General features: G+C 36.6%; 6 protein-coding genes across 17 annotated transcripts in view; 1 reads left to right on the top strand and 5 right to left on the bottom strand.

Annotated features, from left to right (window-relative positions):
- Positions 1 to 190: 190 nt before the first annotated feature.
- On the bottom strand, positions 191 to 4,246 carry LOC111479767 (cell division protein FtsY homolog, chloroplastic-like). 8 transcript variants are annotated; one of them, XR_002717686.1, is made up of 6 exons: positions 3,766 to 4,245; positions 2,827 to 3,013; positions 2,527 to 2,613; positions 2,004 to 2,079; positions 1,063 to 1,192; positions 191 to 644 (listed from the first exon to the last, which is right to left on the bottom strand). XR_002717686.1 is itself a non-coding variant. In XM_023124615.1 (5 exons), the coding sequence occupies exons 1-5, from the start codon at positions 4,074 to 4,076 to the stop codon at positions 1,162 to 1,164; spliced, it is 717 nt and encodes a 238-aa protein (XP_022980383.1). In that variant the 5' UTR covers positions 4,077 to 4,245; the 3' UTR covers positions 949 to 1,161. The 8 variants fall into 8 exon arrangements, 7 of the variants coding, with proteins under 7 accessions (XP_022980383.1, XP_022980382.1, XP_022980381.1 ...); XM_023124615.1 differs by lacking the exon at positions 191 to 644 and having other exon boundaries at positions 949 to 1,217; XM_023124614.1 differs by lacking the exon at positions 191 to 644 and having other exon boundaries at positions 949 to 1,180.
- A 3,068-nt stretch (positions 4,247 to 7,314) lies between these two features.
- LOC111479800 (BON1-associated protein 2-like) lies at positions 7,315 to 8,278 on the top strand. Its single transcript, XM_023124664.1, has one exon. It carries the CDS (start codon positions 7,484 to 7,486, stop codon positions 8,042 to 8,044), a length of 561 nt encoding a protein of 186 aa, XP_022980432.1. The 5' UTR covers positions 7,315 to 7,483; the 3' UTR covers positions 8,045 to 8,278.
- A 968-nt stretch (positions 8,279 to 9,246) lies between these two features.
- LOC111479724 (E3 ubiquitin-protein ligase At1g63170-like) lies at positions 9,247 to 12,423 on the bottom strand. Of its 2 annotated transcripts, XM_023124550.1 has the most exons (6): positions 12,261 to 12,423; positions 11,407 to 12,170; positions 11,187 to 11,309; positions 10,970 to 11,102; positions 9,851 to 10,015; positions 9,247 to 9,715 (listed from the first exon to the last, which is right to left on the bottom strand). In XM_023124550.1, the coding sequence occupies exons 2-6, from the start codon at positions 11,967 to 11,969 to the stop codon at positions 9,542 to 9,544; spliced, it is 1,158 nt and encodes a 385-aa protein (XP_022980318.1). In that variant the 5' UTR covers positions 11,970 to 12,170; positions 12,261 to 12,423; the 3' UTR covers positions 9,247 to 9,541. The 2 variants fall into 2 exon arrangements, with proteins under 2 accessions (XP_022980318.1, XP_022980317.1); XM_023124549.1 differs by having other exon boundaries at positions 11,407 to 12,423.
- A 1,016-nt stretch (positions 12,424 to 13,439) lies between these two features.
- On the bottom strand, positions 13,440 to 17,657 carry LOC111479666 (homeobox-leucine zipper protein ANTHOCYANINLESS 2-like). Of its 4 annotated transcripts, none has more exons than XM_023124463.1 (10): positions 17,503 to 17,657; positions 17,205 to 17,411; positions 16,881 to 17,113; positions 16,652 to 16,769; positions 16,065 to 16,571; positions 15,686 to 15,787; positions 15,400 to 15,600; positions 15,171 to 15,336; positions 14,724 to 15,103; positions 13,440 to 14,415 (listed from the first exon to the last, which is right to left on the bottom strand). In XM_023124463.1, exons 2-10 carry the CDS (start codon positions 17,376 to 17,378, stop codon positions 14,068 to 14,070), a joined length of 2,229 nt encoding a protein of 742 aa, XP_022980231.1. In that variant the 5' UTR covers positions 17,379 to 17,411; positions 17,503 to 17,657; the 3' UTR covers positions 13,440 to 14,067. The 4 variants fall into 4 exon arrangements, with proteins under 4 accessions (XP_022980231.1, XP_022980232.1, XP_022980233.1 ...); XM_023124464.1 differs by having other exon boundaries at positions 13,440 to 14,412; XM_023124465.1 differs by lacking the exon at positions 17,503 to 17,657 and having other exon boundaries at positions 17,288 to 17,411.
- A 1,851-nt stretch (positions 17,658 to 19,508) lies between these two features.
- On the bottom strand, positions 19,509 to 24,378 carry LOC111479681 (probable methyltransferase PMT13). The gene is made up of 7 exons (XM_023124492.1): positions 23,706 to 24,378; positions 22,464 to 22,667; positions 22,156 to 22,366; positions 21,532 to 21,793; positions 21,050 to 21,424; positions 20,483 to 20,578; positions 19,509 to 20,138 (listed from the first exon to the last, which is right to left on the bottom strand). The coding sequence occupies exons 1-7, from the start codon at positions 24,126 to 24,128 to the stop codon at positions 19,928 to 19,930; spliced, it is 1,782 nt and encodes a 593-aa protein (XP_022980260.1). The 5' UTR covers positions 24,129 to 24,378; the 3' UTR covers positions 19,509 to 19,927.
- A 721-nt stretch (positions 24,379 to 25,099) lies between these two features.
- LOC111479707 (COP9 signalosome complex subunit 1) overlaps positions 25,100 to 25,761 on the bottom strand; it is a 4,001-nt gene continuing 3,339 nt past the window's right edge. The window contains exon 6 of the mRNA XM_023124521.1: positions 25,100 to 25,528. Coding sequence (XP_022980289.1) covers positions 25,349 to 25,528 — 180 coding nt within the window. The 3' untranslated portion in view covers positions 25,100 to 25,348. The remainder of the gene's footprint in view (positions 25,529 to 25,761) is intronic.

Here is a 25,761-nt window from a genome sequence, read left to right as displayed (position 1 = left end):
AGTTTTAGTGTAAGTATGGTTACGAGGGTTCAACTGGAGCTGAGAATCTTACCAATTAACCATGAGAAATCCATGCATTTTTTAAAACTAATATCATGGTTGTTAGCAGCCCCGACTTTAACACCAGGAGAGAAGAAAGAGAAGAAAAATCATAGAAAGTGTCGCATTCACAAGAGTCTCATGTTTTATGTTTATTGTGAGATTCCGCATTGAGAGGATAACGATAACGAAACATTCCTTATAAACGTGTGAAAATTTCTCCCTAACAGATTTCACATCAGTTAAAGATGAGAATGCCTAAACAGTCCAAAGTGTGAAAATCTCTCTCTGTGTGACAGCATTGACGCTGAGCCTCCAAGAGAGTGAATGGTGAGATCTCGCATCAGTTAAAGATGAGAATGCCTGGTGTGACAGGATGAACTTTTAGATCTACATTCCTTATAAAGGAGTGGAAAAGATCTCTCCCTATGTGACAGCATTGACGCTGAGCCTCCAAATGAGATTCACATCAGTTAAAGATGAGAATGCCTAGTGTGACAGGGTGAACTTTGAGATTTACATTCCTTATAAAGATGTGGAAAAAATCTCACATTTGTGAGAATGAAACATTCCTTATAAAGGCGTGGAAACCTCTTCTCTCACATCTGTTAAAGATGAGAATAAAATATTCTTATATCTCACATATGTTAAATATGAGAATGAAATATTCTTGATAAGAAGATAGAGAATGAAACATTGCTTATAAGAGTGTGGAAACCTCCTCATAACAGGCGTTTTAAAATCTTGAGGGAAAATCTAGAAGAGAACGCTTGGAAAGAACCATATTTGCGAGCAGTAGACTTGAACTTTTATAATTGTGCTCAAAAAAACCGGTATATTAATACTTCTTAATTACTTAACTAAGACTTCATAATTTCACTTAATAATGGGTCAGCATGCTCAATAATATTAGAGGTAAACTGGGTGGCTTATGCATTGCTAACAGTGTGGAATGCCTACACATGTGGCTTAAGAAAATAGAGCAAGTTAACAAGGTAGGATGGCTAAAATAGTAATGCTTACATTCGGTGCCCCTGGAATAACTTTGCCCACAGCTTTCTTACATGCTATTAACTCTTCCATCAGGCTATAAAGAACGCACACCGGAATCCAAGTTGAAGGTCAGTTTCGTTCCCCTTCCCTGCCAAAAACGCTGAAACATTCTTCTTTAATGCATCCTAGGATCATTTTGATCAATGTATTACAAGGTTGATCAAGCATTGCAGATTATTTGGATATGGAAATATAGAATTCAAAACCAATGGAATCTAAAACATCTCTTTCATCATATTTGCCTTGTTAGGATCACACAACAACGCACACACTCGATCTAAATGAACACAAAGATTTGTATTGATGATTTCAAGTATGTGAGAGAATACAGAGAACACTCGATCTAGATAAACACAAAGAACCTGATAAAGAAAATGCAAGGATAATTTTTACTAAAAGATCTGTATGGATGACATCAAATATGTGAGAATACAGAGAATAAGTGTACATTTTCATAGCTCATATATATATATATGGTTCAGCTTACTCTATATAGTTTTAACAGATATAACTATCTACTATATATAATTATTTACCATCTTTTTACCATTTTTTTTTTAATGTACATACCTATTTATTATTTACTAACCTATATAGCTTTACACTAAGTTATAAATAACAGCAAACTTCATAACCTAACATACCTATCATAAAAAAACTACAACTTCAAAATTAAATCAGAGTTCTACGATTCTGCTAAAACCTAAATGAATATAAAATCTTGGCAAGTGAAACTTCTTCAAAATGAAAAGACATCTAAATTTCTCAGTTGTGCCACTAGTGCTGGATTTAACTGTAAACTTAATAATTATTAATTCATTCCGTGTGGTAAAATCTTCCATGATAGAAAGCAGGGCATTCAAACAATTTGGAACTAATTACCTTTGTTTCACTACTCGATTAAAGCTTACCTGCTGATGTGGTCACGCAAGCTCTCCACGATCTTAATGGTGCGATCCTTTGCCCGAAATCAGACACAAATAATGCCTACAAAATTTTCAACACAACGATTAGTTATAGTTTTTTACTCGGCTCACGAATGAATGGCATAGCAGCAGGTAAGCTTTCAATATATAAAAGAAGTACACTCTGGAAAGTTTTCAAAAGACTCCAATATTAAAAGCAGTACCTACCTTTATCAATATATAATGGCATAGCCAAATTGCAAAACATTCGAGCCATACAAAATTTCAGTTCTGAAAGAGTATAGGATTTAGGTTCATTTTCGTAAATAAAGATATGAGAAAAGTTTACGAGAAAACAAATATAAACGAAAATCGCATTACACCTCGGTTGAATTTACACACTGGAAAAGAAAGCTTAAGATAATAGTAGATTAGTTTTCACAAATTTGAGTTCAAATAATCCAATAACTCATGATCATAACTATTTTCCTTTCACTGACACAAACATAAAACTAAAGAGAATACAGACCTCTTCGAGTTCGTCGAGAACTCCGTCGATTTCCGCGAGGTTCAAGTACAGAAGAAGCTCATCGATAACAGCAAGATTGTCACGAGTCTTTGAGAAGCCAAAGAAGAAACAAATATAAACTAAAATCGCATTACATCTCGGTTGAATTCATACACTGGAAAAGAAAGCTTAAGAGAACAGTAGATTAGTTTTCACGAATTTGAGTTCAAATGATCCAATAACTCATGATCATAACTATTTTCCTCTCATTGACACAAACATAAAACTAAGGAGAACACAGAAAAGGAGCAGAATACAGACCTCTTCGAGTTCGTCGAGAACTCTATCGATTTCCGGGAGGTTCCAGTACAGCAGAAACTCATAGATAACAGCAAGGTTGTCACGAGTCTTTGAGAAGCCAAAGAAGACCTTCTCGACATCGCTTTTGGCCTTCTCCTTGAGCAGCCTGCCAAGCCGAGTGAAGAATTCCGTCTGACCGGCAGAGCATCTGAAACAAGAACCACGGTCGTGGCTTCGGGTTAGCAGCCGGAGAGAATTAAGCTTCGAGGTGAAGGGCTCGAGAGAAATGAGAGTTTGATAGAATGAGGCCGCGGCCTTAATTACTTTAAGAAACCAGATGGATAAACCACTTTCAGAAATGTCATTGAACGACGTCGTTTAATTTCATGCTTTTCTATTCCTTCAAACGTCGTCGTTATGGCTAGCATAGATGATAGAACTATGTCCCCAAGCCCAATAAGAAGGCCCAAATCATCTCCTAAAAAATAAAACAAATAACTAAATAGATAATCATTAAATGAGGCTTAAATGGATAGTTAATTACAATTTAACCCTTTAGTAACCGTTCATTTCTTTAAAGACAAAGGACATTAAAGACATATCCTAATTAAAATATTTAAATCTCTGGACATTTGTGAAATTAGTTCCATTAATAGCCCATTCTCCTAATTATTTTTTTTTAAAAAAAGCCCAAATAATCGGAAAATCCATATAGATTAAGAGTAAGAACTCCAGAGAGGAACGCCGATCACTACGCCACCGCAAATCCGGCGGGAACTCGCCGTCTCCGCCACCGGGACTCCAACCATTGCTTTGGAAGTTAACGCCGGTTCCGTTTCCGGTTCCGATTCCGATTCCAGTGCCCTAACTCTCACCGAAATGTTAACAATTCCATTTCGTTCACCACATCGATCTCTCAATCTATAACTCAGTAAATGCAAATAATTTTCCGGTCTATACCGTCCGAGAAAATCCGATACCGGAACGTTCGCCGTTCCGACGATCCTGTTCCTGGAAATAGATCCACAATGCACCTCGATCGTCAAGAACATTGCATCCACCGGAATCTCCATCAACATTTTCTCATTCCAGAACGGATAACAGCCGCCTCGCTCATCAATTTCCGTTCTTCCGCCGCCGCCGCCGCCGATGCTCTGGCGATCGAACTTCACAGTTACGAATGTCTTCCTCTTCACACTTTTCCGATCGATTCTTAAATCCTCCCCTGAGATGACGGTGATTTCAATACTCCGAGACGACGTCGTCGCCATGGAAATTGACCAGAACAAAATTTCTCTCGCCGAAAAACGAAGATTCTGCTGTCGGAGAGAAATTGGAGGGAGTTTATAGGCGAATTCCGGTTGGAATTTTGGGGGAAAAAACGATCAGCTTAATGTCCGACGTCACGGCGATGACGTCTGGAGGCTGACAACTTGAGACAGAAATGGTAGTAATTGTAAATTAATAAATCAATTTTTTAGATTTAAGCTGTGGAAGAAATAAAATGTTTATTTATTATCAATGTTTTTTAAATGTAAAAGTATATAATAATTATTTATGTCTTTATTTTCGCTTTTTTTTTTTCATAAATGAGATTATTATTTTATGATTGAAAAAAATATATAATTTTCCGTCTCTAAACTTTTAAAAATTATATTTTTATTTTTACATTTTAATTTAATTTCTATAATTTATATTTGTAAAAGAATTATGGCATTGCTTTTAAGGGATAAAAATAAAGGCAAAAGGAGGGAAAAAGGCGTGTGAAATTGGAATTTAATTAGAAATTAAATTGTCGGCTGTCGTTTATTAGAGTCAATAAAATAAAATATTAACTTTTTTCAGTGATAAATAACGATAATGTTTAAACCATCCATATTGTTCTTTTTTTTTTAATTATTATTATTATTATCCAAAATTCCACAGCCCCATATTTAATTTAATTTAGTAATTAATAAAGACCGTGATTTTTTTAATTAAACATGATTTAACTTCTAATTTTCATTAATAAATTGCAAGACTTTAATATTTTTAAAAAATAATAGGGATTAAATATATTTAAAAAAGTGGAAAGGAATTTACTTCATTAAAAGCTCCAATGTGCCAAGAAAACTCTCCGGGGAACAAGTCAATATATACAGCGATATAAATTTTGTACTTTAGCTTTTGGATTGGACTATTCAATGGAGAATAAACTCAAAACAATCAACGGCTGTGATTTGGTCAAACGTATGATGTCACCCAGGTGTTGTCATTGATGCGAGTTTCGTTTCATTTTAATATACTAGCTTTGAGCTCGGTAACATTATGATCATTGACATCATTTTTCGTTAGTTGGCGTTTTTTCATACTCTCTCTTCTTGATCTAACTACTATCTTCGAATAGATCGAAGAGTTGAGAAATTAGTGAAAAAGAGATTTTTCTTTATTAAATAAACACAGACAAAGCCTGTAACAAAGACGAGGTTATATTATCCGTCCCTATCCCCCTACGAGAGTATATTATAATATTAAAATTTTTGTTTTGGAAATTACCCCGTTTTAAAGAAGAAGAAAAAAAAGAATAATCTAAAAATAAATGACAAAAAAAAAAAAAAAAACTTGCAAAGGCGTTGATTACATCACCCGAAAGACGTCACCGCAATAGGACACCACGCCAATGGTAGGAATTCCATGCTGACAGTTATTTTATTTAAATATATTATGTCTTTTTTTTCCAACCTACACAAATTCTTTATTTATATATCATTGCATGTTGCTATGCCATTGCCTAGAATATGCTTCACCGTTTCTTTAAAATAATAATAATAAATAAGGCTTATAAATAGGTTAAAAAATGACTTTTAAGTATTTTAAAATATATATTTTCATTTAAAATACATTTCAAACATTTAGTTTTAAAATTTTTAACATAAAATATACATACATTCAATTACAAAAAAATTTAAATTTTAAATTAAGATTTAAAATATATATTTCATAAAAAAAATTAAAAAAAAAAAGGATTGAAGTGGCCCTAAAAATTAACTGATTAAAATTACTTTTTAGTTCAAATAATATTTTGAATTTATTTAAATCTCTATTTTTTATATTATGTTTGAGACTTTTTCAAATTGTAATTAGTATTTTATTAAATGTAAATAAAAACAAAAAGAGTTTGTCCATGAGCAGGAATCGACGACTTGGGTCAATCAACCATATCTTTCTTTGTCTTTATTAATATATTATTATAATTAAAGTTCACTGCTAATAAATATTATTTGTTTTGTCCAGTTGCTTACTTTAGTTAGCTTCATCCCTAATCGATGTTGTATGTTTTGACTTATTACGTATCTTTTTTTATGGTTATATATCATCGTCAACTTTCGGTTTAAGAACGTTTCTGTCATAGAGAGATTTCCACACACTTAAATATTTTGTTCCCGTCTCCAACCGACAATCCCACAGTTTTAAAATGGGTATGCTACCATTAATTTTCACTCGGTTTCTTCAATTTGTGCAATTAATTTTAAATTAAAAAATTAAACATAAAAAAGTAATTATAAATATTGTAGATATAATGTAAGCTTTGTTTACCATAGGATTATCTCAATCAAAATATGAAGGATTATTTTAGAAGGACAAAATTGTCTAAATTGAAATAGTGAATATATAAAATAATTTTATATTTATAAATGTTTTTTCTGACCTATTCAATAGTGGAAATATTCTACCAATAAAAATCAAAGAATACTTAAATATTCATAAAAAAAATATATATATATATTTTTGTTCATTAACCTAAATAAATAAATAGGTGAATTTATCAATAGCTTCAAACCATTTTAAAAATACTTTTATATTTAATTCTTAATTAATTTTTTTTATTCACCGCTAAACATTAATTATAAAAAATTTAAATATTCAAAATTTAAATTGAATTTTATTTTTTTAGTCTTAATTATTAAATACTTAAAATATTTAAAGTCTAAGTTGATGTTAGAATTGTTCAAATAAGAATGAATGGTTCAAATAAAATCCACTGAAAGATTGTTTAAAAATTAGAATAGAAAATAAAATTTGATTTAAGTTTTGAATATTTAAATTTGTATTAATTTTATTTAGTTTATTATCTACTTTCTAAAACTAATTTTGTTTTCGTAAAAGACTTTGAAAATTTTAAAAAATATATAGTTAAAAATTATTGCTTTTATTTTTACATTTAACTAATAATATAAATATTTATTTGAAAAAGATAATGAGTTTAGTAACTTAAAATTTAAAAAATGGGGGAAAAAATGGAAATTAAAATAGAAGGACAAATAAGTAAATTCCAGTCGCATGGGAATTCCGTGGGGAATGGGCATCTATTGGGCCTGGAATTCCAAAGCGATGCTTTCCTTCTACACGGCGATTTTGAATTTGAAAATCGCGCTGAATTTTCTCGTGTTACATAACAGTCCAATGAATTTTCGACTCAGTTCCACGTCATTCGTCTGTCATCCGTATAAATCCACAGCCCGGTCGCTTTAGTAAACGTTGAGCCAACACGTTTTTTTCCAGAAGCACCCTCTCTTCTTCTTCCCCCTTTCTCTCAAGCTTCCATTTCCATTCAACAAAAACTTTTAAAACCCTAACCTCCATCTCCGATTTTCTTCAATTTCTTCTTTCTCGATTCTGCAATTGTTCAATCCTTGTTATGGCGTCTGCTAATATTTCTTCACGAACGATCGAAATCACTGTGATATCGGGAGAGAATCTGCAAGTCCGTGGAAAGCTGATCAAGAGCGATGTGTTCGTCACTGTTCGATCTGATCTTCACAACAAGAACGACTCTGTAAGCACCAAAATCGACCGCGACGCCGCTGGATTTCCGCGGTGGAACGAGAAGCTCGTCGTCGACCTCCCAATGCACTCCAGGTTTCTGGTTGTGGAGGTTTGTCGTAGATCTTCGGGGCGAAAGATCAATATCGTCGCGACGGCTAGGGTTCCGGTGGCGGATTTTATCGCCGGATACTTGCCGGAAAATCATCTGCAGTTTTTGAGTTACAGGTTGAGAGATGAGAGAGGCGAGAGGAATGGAATTGTTAACTTGTCGGTGAGAGTGAAGATGGCGGCAGGAATTGAGCATTCTTTGCTGCAGAAGCAGAGGATTGGAGCTCCGGTTCCGTTGCCGATGCCGCAAGGAAAATTCCACGGCGGCGGCGGAGTCGTAACCGGTGTTCCGATATGGAGCGTTGGTTATCGAGGTCGATTATAAATTTCTTTTTAAAATACTGAAAATCAATTCTTTTTAAAATACTGAAAATCAATTCTTTTTATACGATTCTTTGTGATGTATATATAAATATATTTGATAAAACATTCTTATTCTTTTTTCTATTTTTCTTATATATATTTTTAAATTCCAAAAGGAATATTCTTTGTTGTGGCGTGTGGCGATAAAAAATCGTGAAGGACAAAATAAATGAAACTCTCTCTTTTTCTCATTTAATTATTTTTAGTGCACAATAAATGAAAATCTAAATTAGATAATAAAAAATATTAATATTATTATCATATCAATGAAAATTTTACCAATTCTGTTCTCTATGTTCTTTCATCGCATACCACCATCTATCTTCTTCTTCTTCTTCTTCTTCCTTCGCATATCGCCGCTCCCTTCTCCTTCGTTATTGTCGCTGTAACTCTTCCACACCAGCGTCATCACAGTTATCCCACCCGACCATCGCAGGACCGCTCGCCCTCGTCGCTGTCTACAACCAACTACAACAAGGAGAGTTTGAAGCATCGTCCCGCTACCGTGACTGCCATCACCAACGTCCGCTGCTGTAGTTACTCGTGTACGAGACCGACTGCAGCCGCTGTTGTCTCATATTGCTAGTAGTACCGTTCGAAAGGGAAAACCCAATGACGCCTAAGTTGGAAGTATCGAGTAGCTAGCCACTACTTGTCACGTGAGGTAATTGCTGATAATTATTTTCGTGACAAATATTACACGTGATGTGTATCGAGTAATCAAACACCAGTGATCACTAAGTTAATTGTATAATAGTTTGCATATCTTCCTTCAACAAAAGTGACAATAAGGGTAGAGAACCTAGTCATGAGACAACTTCACAATTACACTATAATATTAGATATAGTCACGTATTAAAAAAAAAAAATTATACGTCATTAACGAACTCTCGTTAGGTTATGCAATAGAGATTGCGTAATGAATTTGCCTTCAAAATTGTCTATGAGATAATGTCTAAGATTATGAAAGTGAAGTAACTTACCGCACTTCAATAATTGGAATTAAGCATACAGAGGTGTTTTCTCGGTTTAAGATGCTTCCCCATCAAACTTAATTATAAACTTTTAGTGTTAAATAACGTCTTTGACCGACTAGTATGCAGAAGGTTGGTCGCTACATTTTTTATATATATATATATATATATATATATAGATATAGATATGTGAGTATTGTGTATGTAGCATTGTCATTACAACAGTTTACAAGACTTGGAACAAAAACTCAACATTTGTTTTTAGCCTAATAACACACATATACACACGCATATATATATATATACACACACACACACACACACACACACGTACGAACATGAACTACACAAAAGCAGCAGCTTCCGAACAAACTCTCTACACCAGGAGGATCCTTTCAAATATGGTCCCTTCTTTCACTAGCCGTCAAAGCCAAAACATGATGATTTTAAGATTCGTGTCTGTGTTTCATGGCTCGTACACTTCGTCACACTTCTTCGCTACCGGAACCGTTCGGCGTCAAGATGTTGAACTTGCAGAGAGGGCAGGTAGCATTCATGTGCAACCATTTGTCGATGCAGTTGCAGTGAAAATGGTGGTTACAGGGAAGTTCTCGTAGCTCCGTTCCGTTTTCGTAAGCAGAGAGGCAGATGCAACACTCCTGATCATAACATTTTTTGTTAGGAAAAAGAAAGAAACTTGTTTGATTTCAATGTCCGCTCCATCAATTACCATAATGGAGCAGTTTTATGAAAGAATCATGCAGTACTTGAAGAACAGTATTTGAAAAACTTACAGAATCCTCCGAGCGAAGAAAACGCTCTGTCGGTGCATCAGTGTCACATTTAGTCATCATTCCTCCGGTAGATTCTTGAATATCACCATTCACTTTCTCGACATCACCCGTTCTGTTAAATTTGTACTTCGGTAAGCGTTCGATCTCTTCCTTAGTAGCTCCTTCCTGATTGTTGTGGACAGAAATGAAACAGAGTGAGTTCATAACAGCAACAATTAAGCACCATGTATGCCAATTATAAAATGTTAAGCAGATATATCTGCAAGAACATTCTCCATCCTAGACTACACTGTCACGCCCGAGCATAACCCGAAAATAACTCCAACAGAACCTATGTGATCGCTTTATCAATCGAATACTGACTGGCTTCCCGAACCTACACACGACGGAACAAAAACATTTACTTGTGACAACAAGAAGACTATACTAGATGACCAGATATACAAACACTAAATTTATAGTTCAGACATGAGAGAGTGAATCCGAATCGGAACATATTCGAGCATCAACTAGCTTTCCTGTAACAGCCCAAGCCCACAGCTAATAGATGTTGTCCACTTTTGCTGGTTTCGTATTGCCGTCAGCCTCACGGTTTTAAAACGCGTCAACTAAGAAGAGGTTTCCACACCCTTATAATGAATGTTTCGTTCTCTTCTCCAACCGATATAGGATTTCACAATCCACCCCCCTTGGGGATGCTGACACACCGCCCGATGTCTGGCTTTGATACTATTTGTAACAGCTCAAGTCCACAGCTAGCATATATTATCCTCTTTGGGCTTTCCCTTCCAGGATTTCTCTCAAGGTTTTAAAATGCGTCTACTAGGGAGAGGTTTCCAGACCCTTATAAGGAATATTTCGTTTTTCTCTCCCACCGATGTGAGATCTCACAATCCACCCCCGAGAAAGTTCGTTCCATTCTCCAATCGACGTGGGATCTCACATTTCCATTGATAATTAACAAGAATTCACGATAGTCCCTCTTAAAACGCTATATACAAGCAAATGTTTCATCTATAAACAACAACACCCAATAGTATTATGAACATTTACAACAAGCTGAGTCAAAGAAACAATGAACTAAAACCAGAAGATCGAACCAAAGCATATGAAAACGACCTGATCGGTAACCGCATACAAGATGGCAATTATGCAAGGCAGACAGCAGCAAATTGCAACACCAACAAGACACGCAATGGCAACGCAAATCAGAACAAATACGACGTCGAAAGCAAGGAATGTAATACAAAGCCTGCAACGTAAACGAGCAAATCGATAAGAAAACAAACAAACAGAGTATTAAAAGACCATTGGTTTGAGAATTAAGAAACCAGACCAGTATAGCTGAGGTGAATCATCTATCAATTCTTGGCCTCCAGCAGTTACCCAATAAAAGCCCAACAGCCACCAAATGAAAGAGAACATGGTATTTGCAGACTCAATATGCTTCACAAGATTGCTATCCAAAATGTAAAGAAAACAGTTAAAGCTAGATTGATAATCAAACACCCTTATAGCTCAGTATACTGAAAATGGCAAATGAACATTGCCTTTACCTCGGTTCATCGTCATTCACAGTGAGCTCGGTTGCATAATCATCGCCATCGCTTCCGGATATCGAATTTGAATCCTCGCTGCTCGTCCAGCCATCGCTACGGTTCGATCCGACGAGCTCTCTCGTTGAGCGCCGCCGCTTATACTCTGTAGCTACACAGGACATGTGAATTATACACTGCAAAGCATATCCAATGATCCAAAACCTGAGCGGCACTGAAGGTTTTTCACTCGTGCTGAGCCCTATGACAGTGAAACTAATGGCGACGAAGGCCAAGTTCCATAGAAGGTCCAAAAGGATAATCGGCTTTGAGTACGCCCAATCGCTCTGGCGCTCCTCCAGCTGCTCCGCCGCGTTCTCGCGGACACGAACGGAGGATTCTCGAAGCATCATCTGCCGGCCACTTGCACGGCGTAGAAGACGAACCGCTCCGCGAAGAGGTTGAGGCGAACGGCGAATAAACCCTCGCGAACGGAAAAGGCCATCGGCGACGGAGTGCGCGAGCAGAGGCGAATTATCCACCGCACGGATGGGAGAAGATGGCTGTGGGATCGAATTACGCATCCTAACGATTAGAACTTCGAACAGCGAACTTTCTACTTTCAGAGCGAAAATTAGGGCATGCAATCACAAAACTCCAAATATATCATTCAGAAGAGGAAGAAAAGGGGTTTTGCGAAACGAATCAAATTGAACTTATCCTGAACAATCAGAATGAAGGGAATCTGAAATTCCGGGACCGACAGATCAAGAACGGAGAATGAACTGGGACCGCAGAGAAAATTCGGAGAAGATGAAGAATCTGTCAGAGTTGGAAATCGGAATGGAATTGATTGGAGGGATTGAGGAACTTACAGAGAGCTTTTTCAAGAACGAAACGGTGACGAAATGCGACAGAAACGAAGACAACTTTGCACGAAAATCATGAGAATTTGGAAATCATCCGGGGTTCGTTATACGAAAAACTAATTGTCAGTTTTCAGTCAACGCGGATGAACAACAAAAAAATGGTGGAAATTAAAATTTTAAATTACAGCGGAAATCTGAAAATCTGAAAAAAATAAATATAAATAAATAAAAACAAAGCAGGGGAGTGGTTTAATTATTTAATTTTAAATTGAGATTTCAAATTATTTTAGATTAGTTCAATTACATAATTTTAGCCACACTTTGATAATTTAAGTTTTTTGTAATATTGTCACATTCATTAAAAGAAACATATTTAAATTTCAAGTAAAATTCAAAACATAAAATAAAAATTTTAAAACATTTTTATATAATTGGATACGAAGCATACGGGGATATATCATATAAGAAATAATAAATAAAATATAAATAATTATCCACACGTTTTCAACATTTATTTCAATTCTTTAGGAATTAAATAGACATAATATATAAATTTTGAGACCGTAATATAAAATTTATTAACTAAATTATTTGCTTGGAATTTGGCAGTTCTTCCTCCACAATCATTTCAACCTTCATGACACAATTTTCTTCATGAATTGTTAATATATTAAATATAAAATTAAAAGTAAAGATTTATTAAATTTAAATGTTTTTTCGAATTTTAAACAGAAAATTAAAATCTAAAATTAGCAAAATAATCTCTCTCCTCAATGGTGATGATAGTATTTTCTCTCTCTAAAGATACACGTGGCAGATAAGTATTGGATAGGCTATAGTAAATGAAAAGTGAGGGGCATTAAATGAGAGGGTGAGGGGTTTGTCCGAAGGGCAGAGCAGGCATTAAATGCTGCTGGGATTCACATGCACACCCCACGGCGGCCCCACCGCCACCTCCGCCACATCCAGCTTACGCCCCTCGCCGGCCCCACCGCCACCTCTCTCCACCACCTCCCAACTACATTATAATTTATAATCTCATCTCTTTACCTACCTTCTCTACCATTTGTTTAGAACTTCTATTATATCTTTTCATCTTCCAAGCCTATTTACCTTTATGCCCTCGAGCTCGACTCGACCGATCGTGTCAACTATCGATCCATTCAATTTATCTATAAAAATAAGTTGAGAAAAAGAATTTCATAATTAGAGAGAAATGAGTCAACACGAGGGTCGACCCGAGTCAATACCCGAACCCGCTGACTAAGTCAAACTCAATGCACTAGCTGTTCGTTCTTGACTCAATACTACCCCAACATTTTGCTCACCACACCCACCACTTAAATAATAATAAACAATTTAATTAATTAAAAAAAAAAACTAAATTACAAAGCTAAAATCATAAACTTTGTCTTTTATTTAAAAAAAACATTTATATTCTTTTAAAATTGACAATAATATCCTTACGCCCTTTGTAAAACTTTCAAAACTATTATTAAGATAGAAATTCTTTGATATTAGACGAAAATTGGAACTCGATAACTATTTTACATCCAAATTTTCCATCAAAATTTCAAAGAATTCTTTCTTTCATAAATAGCTTTGAATCGTTTAGACAAAGTATAAGAATAATATAAAAATTTTGAAAGAATAATAATATTTTTTGAAATAAAAAGTCAAAATTTAGGGATTTTGTTTTTGTAATTTAGGGGAAAAGAAAAACTTACACAAACTTCAAGGTCAGAAAGGTAAAATCCTAACCGTAGCAGAGTCCGTTTCCGTCGGGTCCAAATCCAAGTGATCCTCTGGGTGGTCACGTGGAAAGCTCGTGACACCGGAGAGCGGTTTTAATTTTCTGTACCGTACACGATATCAGATTATTCACTGTCTCCACCGACTCCACCGTCAGCTTATCCGTCGGTAAACTGTTCACCAATATCTGAAACGCCACCGTCAACAGGCTCCCACCGCCACAATCCTCCGCCGCCGGTACCACCGCGAACCCCGACGGTAGTAGAGCCACGTAGGCCGAGTCTCCGCCGTTCATCACCACCTGCATTGCCGGAATATCCACCGGCGCGTACACTACAAGCGACCCAGATGCATCGGAGCAGGTCTCTTGCAGAATCAGCATACTGCTCTGGTTTGGATTTAGAGACTGCTGGAAGAAAAGAAATTTTATGTCAGAAAATCTGACAAACTGTCCTGAGGCTTTGACTTTTTGTAAGAATATATTTTTTTTTAATTTAAAACGATGATGATATGATTTCAAGAGTCAGATCAAAAGGCTGGAGGGGCACAGATATTTCTAAATTCTGAATTCTGTCGCCATAGATAGTTCCAAATTCTATATTCGTCAAGATTTTTTTAAAACTTTTTTTTCTTCTTCTGATGATCATACCCCATTAGTGGGGTTGGAATTATCAAATTTATTATTTGAATTTTCAAGAGGGTAGAGAGAGAAAATACGGTGGCACGGAGGAGAGAGACGGCGTTGGCATGGTGATGGTGATGGGCTTTGGGGATATGGAGCATTTCCTGCATGGGGCCGCCGTTGGACAGAATGTCCCATTCGCTCCTCAGTCGCTCATCACGAAGAAACTCAAACACTCTCTCTGCTGTCGCCGCCACCCACACCGACGTTGCTGCACTCAGCACCGTCCCCGGCGGCTCCCCTGGATCCTCCACGCTCTTCCTTGTCATCACTCTCACATCCTCTCCAACATTGTTATTGCCCGTGTTCAGCTTGTTCCATTTGTACACCGTCGACGCGCATACACCTGTGCAGAAATTTGCTGTCATCCGCTGCGCTAGCTTCACCATGTTCCGCCGTCCGTCGGCGGATATCCCTACAAACAAAACAATTCATTATAACTCAACCGAAAAAGGGAAAAAAGGGAAAACTCCAATATTTACCGGAATGGTCAGATGGGGAGGAGATGAGGGTAGCGAGGGCTTCAGATTGGCGCTGGAGGGTGGCGATCCACCGTCGCGCGCCAAAGCCAAGGCCGGAGCGGACAAGGGGTCGGTACAGCTCATGAATTTGGCTTTCATCGTATTCAGAATGCTCAACCCAAGTAACCTAATATAACCATTCTTAGAATAACGAATCAAAATAAAGGAATTTGGTGGTAAAAATGACAACCTTGGAGTAGCCATTGGGCATGTCGTGGATGAGGCAGCCGGAGGGGAGTCTCCGGCACGGCGGAGAGGAAGTATCGGTAATGGGATCGATGGAGACGTCAACAACCGTCCAAACGCCTTCGGCATGCTGCTTGCAGAAGCGGAGGAAATTTAATTGTCTCACCGGAACCATGGGAGATAGAATTTGAAGCTCCGCATGCATCTGGATTTGTGTTTTACATACAATTATTAATTATTTAAATTATTCTTAAATCACATACCATACCAAATTATAAATAATCAATTACCAATTGAAGAGCGCCGTTTCGGGTTCCTCCCATTCCGCCGGAGATTACGTCGGTGGTGGTCGCCGTCGCAATCAAGTTCGGAAACATCTCCACCCACCGGTTCTATTTGTGCAAACATTAACAATAGCATAAATAATAATATAATCCGTAGTTTTTAGTTTTTATCAATAAAAGCTAATTAGAGCTTACTTATACAATGCTAAGCTTGAACTAATTAAACCACTAGACCTGATTTACGGTTTTTGTAATGGAAACTGAAATCACCCAACCGAGTTGAGATGAACTCGAACCGGTTTGATTTTACTGAAATTTTACGAAAGTTGAAGGGTAATATCGTAATTTCCTTTAATATAGGGTTTAGAGATGGGGATGGACTCACAGCCTCCATTAGAGTGTCGAGGAGAGCAGAAGAGTGGAGGAAGAGGAGAGCAGATTCTCTGGAAGCTTCAGAAACGAAGCCACCAAAACAACCGCCGCTGAACATTCTCGAATATTCTTCTTCGTTCAGTTTTTCTCCAATCCACAGTGGTTCTTCCCCATTCGCCATTTTCACAAGCTCATCCATGGCCGCCAAGGCCATTTCCAGATACACGCATCTCTCCATCATCATCATTCCACCTCCATATTCCTCTAACGGCGGTGATACCGGAACCGGCCTCACCACGAATTTTCCGGCTAGAGCGCACACCCGGTCCAATTCGTCCTTCAATCGAGCGTTTTCGATTCGGAGTTGCTGTTCTTCTAAGGAGATTTCTCCGATGATAGCCGGTCCGCCGCAGTTTGAGCAGATTGGGCTTCTCATCGCCTCTCGGATAGCCATATTCTCTGTTCGGAGCTTCTCATTCTCGTGTCTTAGTAATGTGTTTTCATGGCGTTCCAGTTGCGTCTGTAAATTTTCTCAATCAGAAATGGAATTGAAAACAACCAGGAACATTTTGTTCTATTGATTTGGGGGTTTTTTCTGACCTTCATTTGAGTTCGACGATTTTGAAACCAGAATTTAACTTGTTTTATTTCTAAAGACAGTCTTCTACTGAGCTCCAATCTTTGTTTCTCATCAGGATGAGGACACTCCTTGAACATACTGAATCAAATCAAAGCGTAATTTCACTCAGTCATTTGAATTCAGTCGCTGAAACTATCAAACAAAAAAGTTAAAACATCTCTATGAATCGAACAAGAGTTTTAATCTTACGCTTCGAGTTCTTGGATTTGTTGCGGAGTGTGACGGTGGTACCGTTTCTTCTTCCTAGGATTATCGCCGACAGCGGCGTCCAGATCGTCGCCAGAACCACCGCCGCCGTCCATGTTATCACTACCAGATCTGCTGTCCGTGGCCTCTTCCTCTCTTCTCCTCCTCCTCACATTCTCCTCAAAACCAACATCCGCCGGAATCATCTCCCCGGCGCCGAAACCATCGATATTAGTCTAAACAAAAAGAAAATCAGACGAAAACTCGAAATACAGATTTGAAAAGAAAGATTTAGCGAAGGAAACAGAAAAAAGGAAAGGACAGTACAAGAGCGAGAGAGAGTCTAGGGGAAGAGAACATGGATTTGGAGAAAGAAGACTGAGTAACAAGACGTGGCTGAGCAATTGCACCGGAGGCCATAAGAGTGCCGTGTCCACCGCCGATGCCGCCGATGCCGCCGCCGTGAGCACTACTAGAGTCGAATCGTGGTGCGGAACTCATGAAGAAAGCGGAGATTCAGATCGAGGCCGTGAACTGAAGAAGAAGAAGAAGAAGAAGAGATCAATAAATAATCATAAAAAGAAGAAGAAGAAGAAAAAGGAAATGGAAAGATGAGTTAGGCAACCCATTATGATTGGGAATGGAGTGATTGTCTTCTGTTGGAGGAGAACAATGGCGAAGCGTGCATGGAAGGGGGAGGGAAAAAGCTTGAGGAAGAAGAAAGAGAAACCCTAAAATTGGGAGAAAATGGATAAAGGGAGAGAGAGAGAGAGATGTGGAGTATTTGAAGCCTTTCTTTCTTTCTTCTTCTTCTGTCTCTCTCTCTCTCCCCCTCTCTCTCTCTCTCAGTCTGTAATTTTTGCAGTGTAAAAAAGGATTACAGTTCAAGTCCCAAGTCTCCCTGTTGTTAGTTGTTAGTTATCTCCAATCAATGTAAAATTTCACAATACACTTTGTACTCACTACCATACTACCTGATGTCTAACTATGATACCAGTTATAACTTGTCTGAGTTTATATGTATCGTGTATTACATTAATTATTTAAATTTAATAAAATTTAAAAATCAAATATTTTAATTTATGTTATAATAGTCTTACAAATAGGGTTAGGTATATACCAACTTTTATGTTTGAATCGAATTAGGCAGTGGTTATCTAGTCATATGAATACCCTACCTTTAACCAGTTAAGAGGTTAATTGGTATGTAAAACACACTTAGGAATACTCTTGCATTGTAACAATACTTTATTATTTAAATTACAAATTCAGTTCATGATAGTAATATATATTTTTTTTTAGTTCAATAAATATAAAAATTCGCACTCAAATTTCAAATAAATGAATATATAAATAAATATTGGGTTGCAATAAATATAATTCTTTTAAAATATGTTTATGAGAAAGTTTAAATAAAAAACTTAGAAAGGAAAATTTAATAAATAAATAAATAAACAAAAGGTGTAATTAATTCTCATGATTTGTCATTGGAGCATACAAATCAGTAACTGAACAGTAACCTTGTTTTTAATATTGAAGATTAAGAATAACAAATAATTAATTTGATGGGACTTATTAATTAATTTGGCATCTAATCATTAAATCTACGTTGTTATTATTATTAATTAATAAAACTGTAAAAGTTAATAAATTATGAAAACCCCCCTTTTTTTTTTAATTGTCCTCAAACTAAATAGTATTTTAGGGACATTAGATAAACATTTTTTTCACAACAATTTAATGGCATTATTGTAATTAGTATTATATATATATATATATGTATGTATGTATGCATATATATATGTATGTATGTATCTAGAGAGAGAGAGAGAGAATGGTAAGTTAAGTTAAAGCCCATACTTTGGCCAATCCTTCCCTTTATAAAAAAGGTTGTACCAGATCTAAGGTATGAAGGATAGCAACATGGCATGGGGAGGAAGAGATTATTTACATTTAAATAAATAAATAATTTTAAGAAAGGTCGTTCTCAAACTTTTAATTTTGTGTCCAAGAAGTCAACATTATTTTAAAAACTCATGGACATATAAAGCACAAAATCAAAACGTTTAAGATCCAGTTTGACATAAAATGAATTATGTATATCTATTAAATTAGTTTATTAAAAAAAAATTTAATATTATAGGGACCTATGGGAGACAGAATGGTAAGTGGAAGAATTTATTAAATGTTTTTTAAAATATATGGACTAAATAGACGCAAATGAGAAAGTTGAGAGACTAAACTTGTAATTTCATCGTAAATAAAACCCATACACAAATAAAAAAGTTGAGGGACTAAACTTGTAATTTCACCTAAATAAAACCTGTCATTTTCTAGAATCTGAAAAGTTGCTAAGGAAGCGTTTTTGTAAGTTTTGGACATACCTTAAGCCAATCATCCATTCATTCACCACAAAAAATAATAATGTAACATTAATGAACAAAAAATAAGGTAAATGTATGGGGATCACGTTAGAAATTACGACCTTCACAATGGTAGGATATCGTCCACTTCACAATGTATGTGGCTTTTCTTTTGGTTTTCCAAAAAAGTTTCATACCAATGAAAATGTATTCCTTACTCATAAACTCATGATCGACCCCTCTCCCAATAATCATCAACCGATCAAAATGAAATAAATAGGAAAGTTTATGAATCAAAATAGGATCGTAAAGGGCAGTATGGTAATTATACATGTACATGATAAAAGGGAATAAAGAAACATACCAGGTGAATTTAAAAACACCCCATATGTGAATTCTTTACTTGGATTGCCTCCATTTCCCACCGTAAAAGAACACATAACTTTATGTTACCAAAAGCCCTATAAATAAAGTTACTGCAGAAGGAAAAATGTAGCAAATACAGGAAGTTGGCAATGGTGATCAGATTAGCTGCTAACCTTTGGAATTTTCAGAACTAGAACCAACAATATATCCATTTCTTTCTTCTTTTCTTCATCTTCTAATCTTTCGCTTACTATATTGACTTAAAATATGCATCCAAACAGGAATATCTGCATCACTACGATAACCATTTCATTTCTATGTTCAAGGTAGCTTCCAAAAGCTTTTGGTTGCAACAAGAATGTTTTCTCTTGCTTGTGATCCAGTTTCTTTTTCGTGTATCGTGGCAGTCCATCTTATCGCTCGAGCTATGCGGATTACCCTTTCGATAACTTCAGGATGGTCCCTAATCACTACTGTTCCTTCTGGACGTAAGATGCGGTCCATTTCGACCATTAGATCAACAAGGTTGCATCTACAAGGAGCCAAAATATTCACTTGGATTGATTATAAAGCTCTATAATCTTCATTCTAGGCTTAATTATAACATGATATTCAAAAACTTCAAGTAAAAGTTCACTTAAAATCAACCTCTAAATATTTCAATACTATTCTTCGGATTAGCTTTGGATATTAGAATTAATATAATGTTAATATCCTGTTCTTGGTTTTTGTGCCAAAGCCATTCGTTTTCAAGGTTTGGACTGATAAACGAACTTAGAGGTAAAAGACAAGGGAAAAAATGAAGCAGCAGAATGTGAAATAACTGAGAAGATGCAAACAAAGAATATATTCATGGTTGAAAGTAACAATACGTACCTGTTCTTGTCGGAACCTGGATATAAAACGAGTGATTCAATTCCAGATACGTGGATAAAATCATAGGAACGAGGATATGTTGAGAAAGGCTCGCACCTGAAACCATCAAATGTTATTGCACCTATAAACAATGCATTTAATACTCCCTAGTTGTGAGGGTACCTGCATATTGGCCTCCTCTCAAAAAGAAGTAAATAAACTTGACTACTTCCACTAGAAAATGTTAAAATATCATCGCTAGTCCGATAGGCTCAAGTCCAATAATTGTAAAAATATCATCACTAGCTCAATAATTGTATGAGTCCATTGTATACTTATTTTAGTAAAATGATTTAGGTATTTTAAGTATAAAGATAGAGATTCCCTCCGTCTTACGTATGTTTTCATCTGAAAAGAAATACAAGGTAGAGAGTGCAGCGGTTTCTACATAGTGTTTTGTGATATCTTTTAGATTGGTGTTAATAAAAAGTGCGAGTGTTTCCACACTGGTGCTAGTGAAGATGGACAAGGAAAATTAACAGCAGCAGGACCACGATAAAGAATTAAAGCAAGCAATTCGAAACTCACCAGTCATGGTAGACTCCAATTAAGCCTCTGTCATATATTGCAGCCAAAGTGGATGGCTTGTGAGAAGGAACAACATTCATCACCCAAACTGGGTCAGATTTTATGGCGGCAGCAAAGCCTCCAAAAAAGCCATTCATATCCATCACATTGCGTACTGCTGGGGTCCCCAGCTTCAGTTTTAAAGATTTTTTGTAATAAGAAACCCTCCTTTCCCACCGCCGAGAGTCGGCCTCGAACACATCGAGACCATTTTTCACAAATCCAGCTCTTGGAGGAGTTTTTGCTAGCCTATCTGGCCATTTTGGAATCGTCCCAACGGAGAGCTCTTCCTTGGCAGAAGACATCCAGCTAACACATCTATTTAATTTCACATACCTGCAAAAATACAAATTCATATCAAAGATCCACTTATTTATGGATTATTACGAGTTTTCCATACACCAATAAGTCAAGTTCAAAACGGGGTTTCTAACAGTAATTACCATGCACGATTTGGATCATCAGATTCACTGCACGATCCAAGACCAAATTCATTTTGATTAGGAAAACATGAATCTCTAGCAGGCTTTTTCCAGATGACGGTATTTCCATCCACAGCAATTAACTCATAACATAATGCTCTTGCAACACTCTGAAGATCTGACCATTCCTTGTCTTGTTTGGGCCATTGTACAGGAGGTCCAGATATGACCAAAAACCCCCCTGGGCGAAGTAAGCGATCAACTTCGATAAAATAAGTAGCATCTGCAAAACCAAATTTTATGATTAAAAGAAAAATCTCCACATTGTAATGTTGTTGGTAAAGAAAGAAGAGTCGAGAAAAATAGTGAGTTATCAACTTCATGTTTAAAAGCCAATCTATAAACAACTGAAATATTCTAGGGGAGCTCCAATTCCTCGTTATCTAAATCAATTATAAAATGAAAACAAAAGAATCTTAATATTTTTATATCATATAATATGGGTTTATCTTTCCTGAAACAAAACAGTAATTTTTCATCATCCAGTGATTATTATAAAAAGAAGACATTAACATCCCCTACGAGCTCACAAAAACACAATCAAGCTAGATTTAATTCAAGCTGATTAAGATCATTAAAACTCACTGTATGCAGTAAATGGAATTAAACAACGTGAACAATGCACCAAATCAAACGAGAATGCTGGAAAAGGGAGTTTCTGAGTTCCAAGCATAGCAACAAATGCTGGAACGCCTCTTTCCAAGGCAAATTGTATCTGTGCTTTATGAGAATCTCTTGGAGCAAAAGACACAGTCAGAATGTCCTCGGCAAGCATATACCCACCAAAACTAGCAACCTACAAAGAGCATCAAATTTGTGATCTCTATATCAAAATTTAAAACTGTAAACAAAACTTCGATATGGGGCAGTAAGGAAAAAAGGATTGCTCTTACCCCACAGCCCATATCAAGGGCAGTCCTCAGAGTGCCACCCTTTATAGGAATGTATTGTCCAAGTTTCTCAATATATTGCACTGCACCATCTGGAAACATGGTACCACCGCCTGGAAAAATGAAATATGGGCCTTCCTGTTTCATCCATCCTTGATGTCCTTTCCTGTCTGCAATCTTATTGTGAGGCATGTTGCTGTGCCATATCTGCACAGTGCGTGTGAACAAATGAAACTTATAAATTGACATAAGCATCGATATGAACTCGATACTACACTCTGCACCAAGGTGCCATTTAGAAGCAAATGAGTTTGCTTTTTCTTTTAGCGTGCTGGTGGTGGGAAGTTATTTGTGCACATTATTACAGTCAAACAAAGAGAAATAAGCTAATGGTAAGGAACAATATTCTGGGTCCATCAGAAAATTTAACTGAAGCTTTCTTTTTCATTGAAAGGTTCAATACTATTTCTTCTCAACGATAAGTATAATTAAAGTTGCCTGAAACCAGTCATAATCTATATCTTGTAATATTAGTCATTAATTCATTTCTTAGTTTCCTTTTCTTTTTCTCTGAAACTTTATACTTACAGATATTAATCCAATTCAAGATCATATAATCAAGATATGAATTTGTGGGAAAAATAAATAGGAAAAACTAGCAGTAGAGACATTCTTTAGAGTCAATCCATAGCTTGAACGAGTCACACATACACCCTAGTACATGCTCCCGATCTGGAGGATCTTATTCTAGTCAGCCTCGAATCAGAGATGAGTTCGTGGGACCAAGAGAAAAGATTCTAAGTACTCAAGGAACATTAACAACCTAACATAAGATGCAAAATTCAGCTGGCTCTCAATCTTTTTACTTATTCCACCCCCTCCCCTAACTCATCTAAATTTACTAGTACAGAAGTCTTCACCCGGTTACCTCCACTACCAACCACTCCACGGTTCATATGCAACTTGTTGCTAATTCTCACTGGCCTACTTAAGTTGTTCACACTCCATGAGAACAGAGATTGCACAAAATATGCTAATTATGCAGTGGAAATTGCAACTAATTTTCGGTTCTCAGTCTCAACTTCGGTAAGAGCCAACAAAATTCTACCAAAACATACTCAGAAAGAGCCATTGTACATCTCTAGTCTAAGAAACGGAAGTTACAACTCGTTGATAAGCAAGAATCATAGAACTAAAGATTTCATAAATTTTCGAACAAAGCAATGATTAGAGAAAGCTGCATACCTTGTGCAAGCTCTCCGGCCATTGTACAGGTATCTTGTACTCATCAGGCGGTGGAATTAAGCAGAGCGGCGTCTCATCGGCAGGCGGGCAATGTCGCTCCCTATAGTAGTTCATCTCCCTACTCAATTGGCTATTTCGCCTCGGATCCTCACAAGGCATGTGATCCACAGCGTCGGCAGGACAGGCTTCAATAGCCTGCTTCTGCCCTGCCTCAACCAGCTCAATAATCCGCTGACGCTGCCGTGGATCGGCATTAGAAAGCAGCAAAGTCTGTCGGCCAGAAGCAGCAAGCGAGTCACCAAGCCGAGTGAAAACGAGAAGAAAGAACAAAAACACCAAACCAAAAATCGCCGCAGAAACAATATCTAGGAGTCGCCATTGCCGCCCGTTTCTCTTGGAAGCCGGCAAGTTAACGTGACCCATGGTTGCAGCAATCTGGATCTGATATCAATCAAACATCTGACGAACAAAGCTCGCGGGAACTGGAAATGGAAAGTTGTAGCTCAAATTGAGCTAGAAAAAACACAGAAAACAAAGTTGAAATTGAATAAGATTGAAAGTAATTGAAGAGGAAGATTACGGCTCAGCTAGGAGTGGGTATCCACACTCGAATCTCGCTCTCTTGGAGCTTCCACGGTTCTGAACAAAGGTCTTACTCTTACCTCAATATTTAATGGCCGATGATTTTCCTAACACGTATTAGTACTTAATTATGATATTATGTGGGAGAGAAAAATAAATTAACGAGCGGGAAAAATTTTAATCCGCCATTAAAATGATTTTTCTTTTTTTTAACTAACCAATTAAATTATATTCAGTTCATTAATAAATAAATAAATAAACCAATCCTTTGTGGGAAGTTTGAGCTGAATTTTGATGAATTATTATTAAATTTAATGTTTTTGGACCATAAATAAAAATTAAATTCATAAACATTTTCTCCTAAAACGCTTGTGCCCTCATCCCTATAGATCCAAGGAGTTGCTTGTTGATCTCTAAGTACATTTGGTTGTTAACTTCTTGCATCGTTGCCACTGTTTCTACGATCGATTGATGTCTCACCTATATAGATACCTACATACATAGTGTAGTGTTGGTGGCACATTCAACATAACATTCAGACTGAGCCTGAGCCTGTTGCCACGTTGGGTTAGGGACCTCCACCCCCCGTCCTTAATGTCATTCCCACCTTCCTCTTGTATATTACTAGCAATCCCTCAAATGAGCCAGTGACTTACCCGCATATCAATTATTCTTATGAAACAACCTCGTACTTGATCGAAAATGATAGGACATTAAACCTCAAGTAAATGATCAATAAAGATATTCTTATTACTTTCCATATTCAACTCAGAGCCAAAGAAAGAAGCATGTTTCCCTGGAATCCGAATGGGTAAGGAAAAACTGGAAGAATCAATAACTGCAACTGAGAAAAATCAATCAGTATTTACAGAACCAGCAGCCAGCAAGCAATAATGTGTAATTCTTGCCTCAATTTTGTATCGCCTTGCTTCTAACAATTCACCTCATATGCCACTTCCAATTTTAATTTAAGTCTCCACTCTATGCAACCTCTCATGGCTAACAATAAATAAAAGCCAGTGAAGAAGAAAAACTTCCAGCCCAGATTCAAACAGAACAGATCAAATTTTCCTAGATCCTCCTCGTTGGTTATAGTCGTGCTTGATCAGATTTGCTCTCAGTAGCATCGATCGGATTTCACGATCGAAGTCGCTCCCTGTTTGTAAAACCCTTTGGAAGGTTGCATTCCGCTGATCCGCATGCCGAGCATAAAGAATTTTGTTGTGCGAGTCGATTCTTGCCTGCAAACATGATTGGCACAATTGATAAATAGTAACAAAGCGCTTGAGTTGAAACAGTTACATCCGTTTGAATATTCCATATACTCCAAGAATTAGTCCAAAGTAGTATAAAACTGGGACCAATATGATCGGTATGCACAACAAAAGAATAACAGTTTAGAAAATAAAAGAAAGTCTACCACACAAAGAACGTCATCTAGAGGCATAGATAAAAAAAAAAAAAAAAAAAAAAA

Source organism: Cucurbita maxima, unplaced genomic scaffold, assembly GCF_002738345.1.
Source record: "Cucurbita maxima cultivar Rimu unplaced genomic scaffold, Cmax_1.0 Cma_Scf00005, whole genome shotgun sequence".
In the NCBI taxonomy this organism is placed as follows: domain Eukaryota; kingdom Viridiplantae; phylum Streptophyta; class Magnoliopsida; order Cucurbitales; family Cucurbitaceae; genus Cucurbita; species Cucurbita maxima.
This window is presented reverse-complemented; position numbering and strand designations above follow the sequence as displayed.

Excerpts from the sequence above, each read along its gene's own strand:
- LOC111479767 (XM_023124613.1), bottom strand. The coding sequence starts at position 4,076 with ATGGCGACGACGTCGTCTCGGAGTATTGAAATCACCGTCATCTCAGGG. Across the intron at positions 2,614-2,826 it reads TTCTCGACGAACTCGAAGAG|ACTCGTGACAATCTTGCTGT; the intron begins GTCTGTATTCTG and ends GGCTTCTCAAAG. Across the intron at positions 2,080-2,526 it reads TTCTCGACGAACTCGAAGAG|GCATTATTTGTGTCTGATTT; the intron begins GTCTGTATTCTC and ends AAAATTTTGTAG.
- LOC111479800 (XM_023124664.1), top strand. The coding sequence starts at position 7,484 with ATGGCGTCTGCTAATATTTCTTCACGAACGATCGAAATCACTGTGATA.
- LOC111479724 (XM_023124549.1), bottom strand. The coding sequence starts at position 11,969 with ATGCGTAATTCGATCCCACAGCCATCTTCTCCCATCCGTGCGGTGGAT. Across the intron at positions 11,310-11,406 it reads GTGAATGACGATGAACCGAG|CAATCTTGTGAAGCATATTG; the intron begins GTAAAGGCAATG and ends CATTTTGGATAG. Across the intron at positions 11,103-11,186 it reads GATTCACCTCAGCTATACTG|GCTTTGTATTACATTCCTTG; the intron begins GTCTGGTTTCTT and ends TTTACGTTGCAG.
- LOC111479666 (XM_023124463.1), bottom strand. The coding sequence starts at position 17,378 with ATGAGTTCCGCACCACGATTCGACTCTAGTAGTGCTCACGGCGGCGGC. Across the intron at positions 16,572-16,651 it reads ATCGTCGAACTCAAATGAAG|ACGCAACTGGAACGCCATGA; the intron begins GTCAGAAAAAAC and ends GAAAATTTACAG. Across the intron at positions 15,788-16,064 it reads TCGACACTCTAATGGAGGCT|AACCGGTGGGTGGAGATGTT; the intron begins GTGAGTCCATCC and ends TTGCACAAATAG.
- LOC111479681 (XM_023124492.1), bottom strand. The coding sequence starts at position 24,128 with ATGGGTCACGTTAACTTGCCGGCTTCCAAGAGAAACGGGCGGCAATGG. Across the intron at positions 22,668-23,705 it reads GGCCGGAGAGCTTGCACAAG|ATATGGCACAGCAACATGCC; the intron begins GTATGCAGCTTT and ends CGCACTGTGCAG. Across the intron at positions 21,794-22,155 it reads AATTCCATTTACTGCATACA|ATGCTACTTATTTTATCGAA; the intron begins GTGAGTTTTAAT and ends TTGGTTTTGCAG.